We start from the raw sequence: 1,081 nt of genomic DNA, 5'->3' as shown, positions 1-1,081 counted from the left end.
ACATTGAACGTTTTAAATTTCTGAACAGCGAGTATAAGTCGAGATTCTTAACCACACGATGGCTTGTAATCTTTGTGTTGTGGAGTTGTTCACTCAGACACTCTCTGCTATTGCTTTGGCCATGCATGTATGCGCATGCTCTCGTGACTGGTTGCCCATCTGTAGTTATACTCGGATATGAAAGTATACTAATTATAAGCGCATACTATACTGCGTACAATATACTTAGAGCATTCCCACACATCGGTCACTCACTATCACCCACACCTACAGCTTCACCTACCCTTCTTATTGGTGGGTAGCAAAGTGATGGGGTCGAAGCTGAACATGATCTCCATGAAATCCGACGCGTTTCTGACGTCAATGACCGCCTCAGACACGTGTAGTGCATACAGTGGTGTGGGACACGTGTACAGCGTGTGCGGTAGTCGGAATAGGCAGTCCGTAATCCTGCGTTTTGATTGGACAAGATATCAGTATATTTATAGAACACCCGGCATTGAAACGTGCAGTGCATACAGTGGTGTGGGACACGTGTACAGCGCATGCGGTAGTCGGGATGGGCAGTACTAAATCCTGTGCTTTGATTGGATAAGGTACGAGTCTATTTATAAAATGGCGGGTGTATATCTAGGCATTCTGTCAGCCTGATATATTATGGGCTATGGTGTGTTATTACGTTATGACTGACCACTTCTCGCACGCACTGAACGAACACCGCACTGAAGCAAACCTGTGAATGGGCGATGTCTCAGGGAATGTCACATCCTAGAGATAGACATGAACTCAAAGGCACATGACAGTACACTTCAACACCCTTAATTCAACTATGACAACGTGTCATGACACACTCCCGTGCATAGCCATCCATACTCACAGCCATACACACGTACACCCTCCACCATACATAGCCATACCTGATGAACACACAAGCACCTCTGCATTATAATGTACCTCGCACTCGTGCACACTCATGTCGTGGTAGTCTAGTTGCAGCGCGTGTGCTATCACAGTCATACACACGCACACACTCCCCCATCCATAGCCATGCCTGATGAACACAAGCACCTCTGCATTAATA

The 1,081-nt window shown here is 46.3% G+C and overlaps 1 protein-coding gene across 1 annotated transcript in view; it reads right to left on the bottom strand.

Moving 5' to 3' along the window:
• Positions 1–275: 275 nt before the first annotated feature.
• Positions 276–1,081, bottom strand: part of SARC_13713 (hypothetical protein) — a gene marked incomplete at both ends in the record, with an annotated part of 2,158 nt that continues 1,352 nt past the window's right edge. Inside the window, one exon of the mRNA XM_014292157.1 lies at positions 276–450. Coding sequence (XP_014147632.1) covers positions 276–450 — 175 coding nt within the window. The remainder of the gene's footprint in view (positions 451–1,081) is intronic.

This window comes from Sphaeroforma arctica (assembly GCF_001186125.1).
Source record: "Sphaeroforma arctica JP610 unplaced genomic scaffold supercont1.3633, whole genome shotgun sequence".
Classification (NCBI taxonomy): domain Eukaryota; class Ichthyosporea; order Ichthyophonida; genus Sphaeroforma; species Sphaeroforma arctica.
This window is presented reverse-complemented; position numbering and strand designations above follow the sequence as displayed.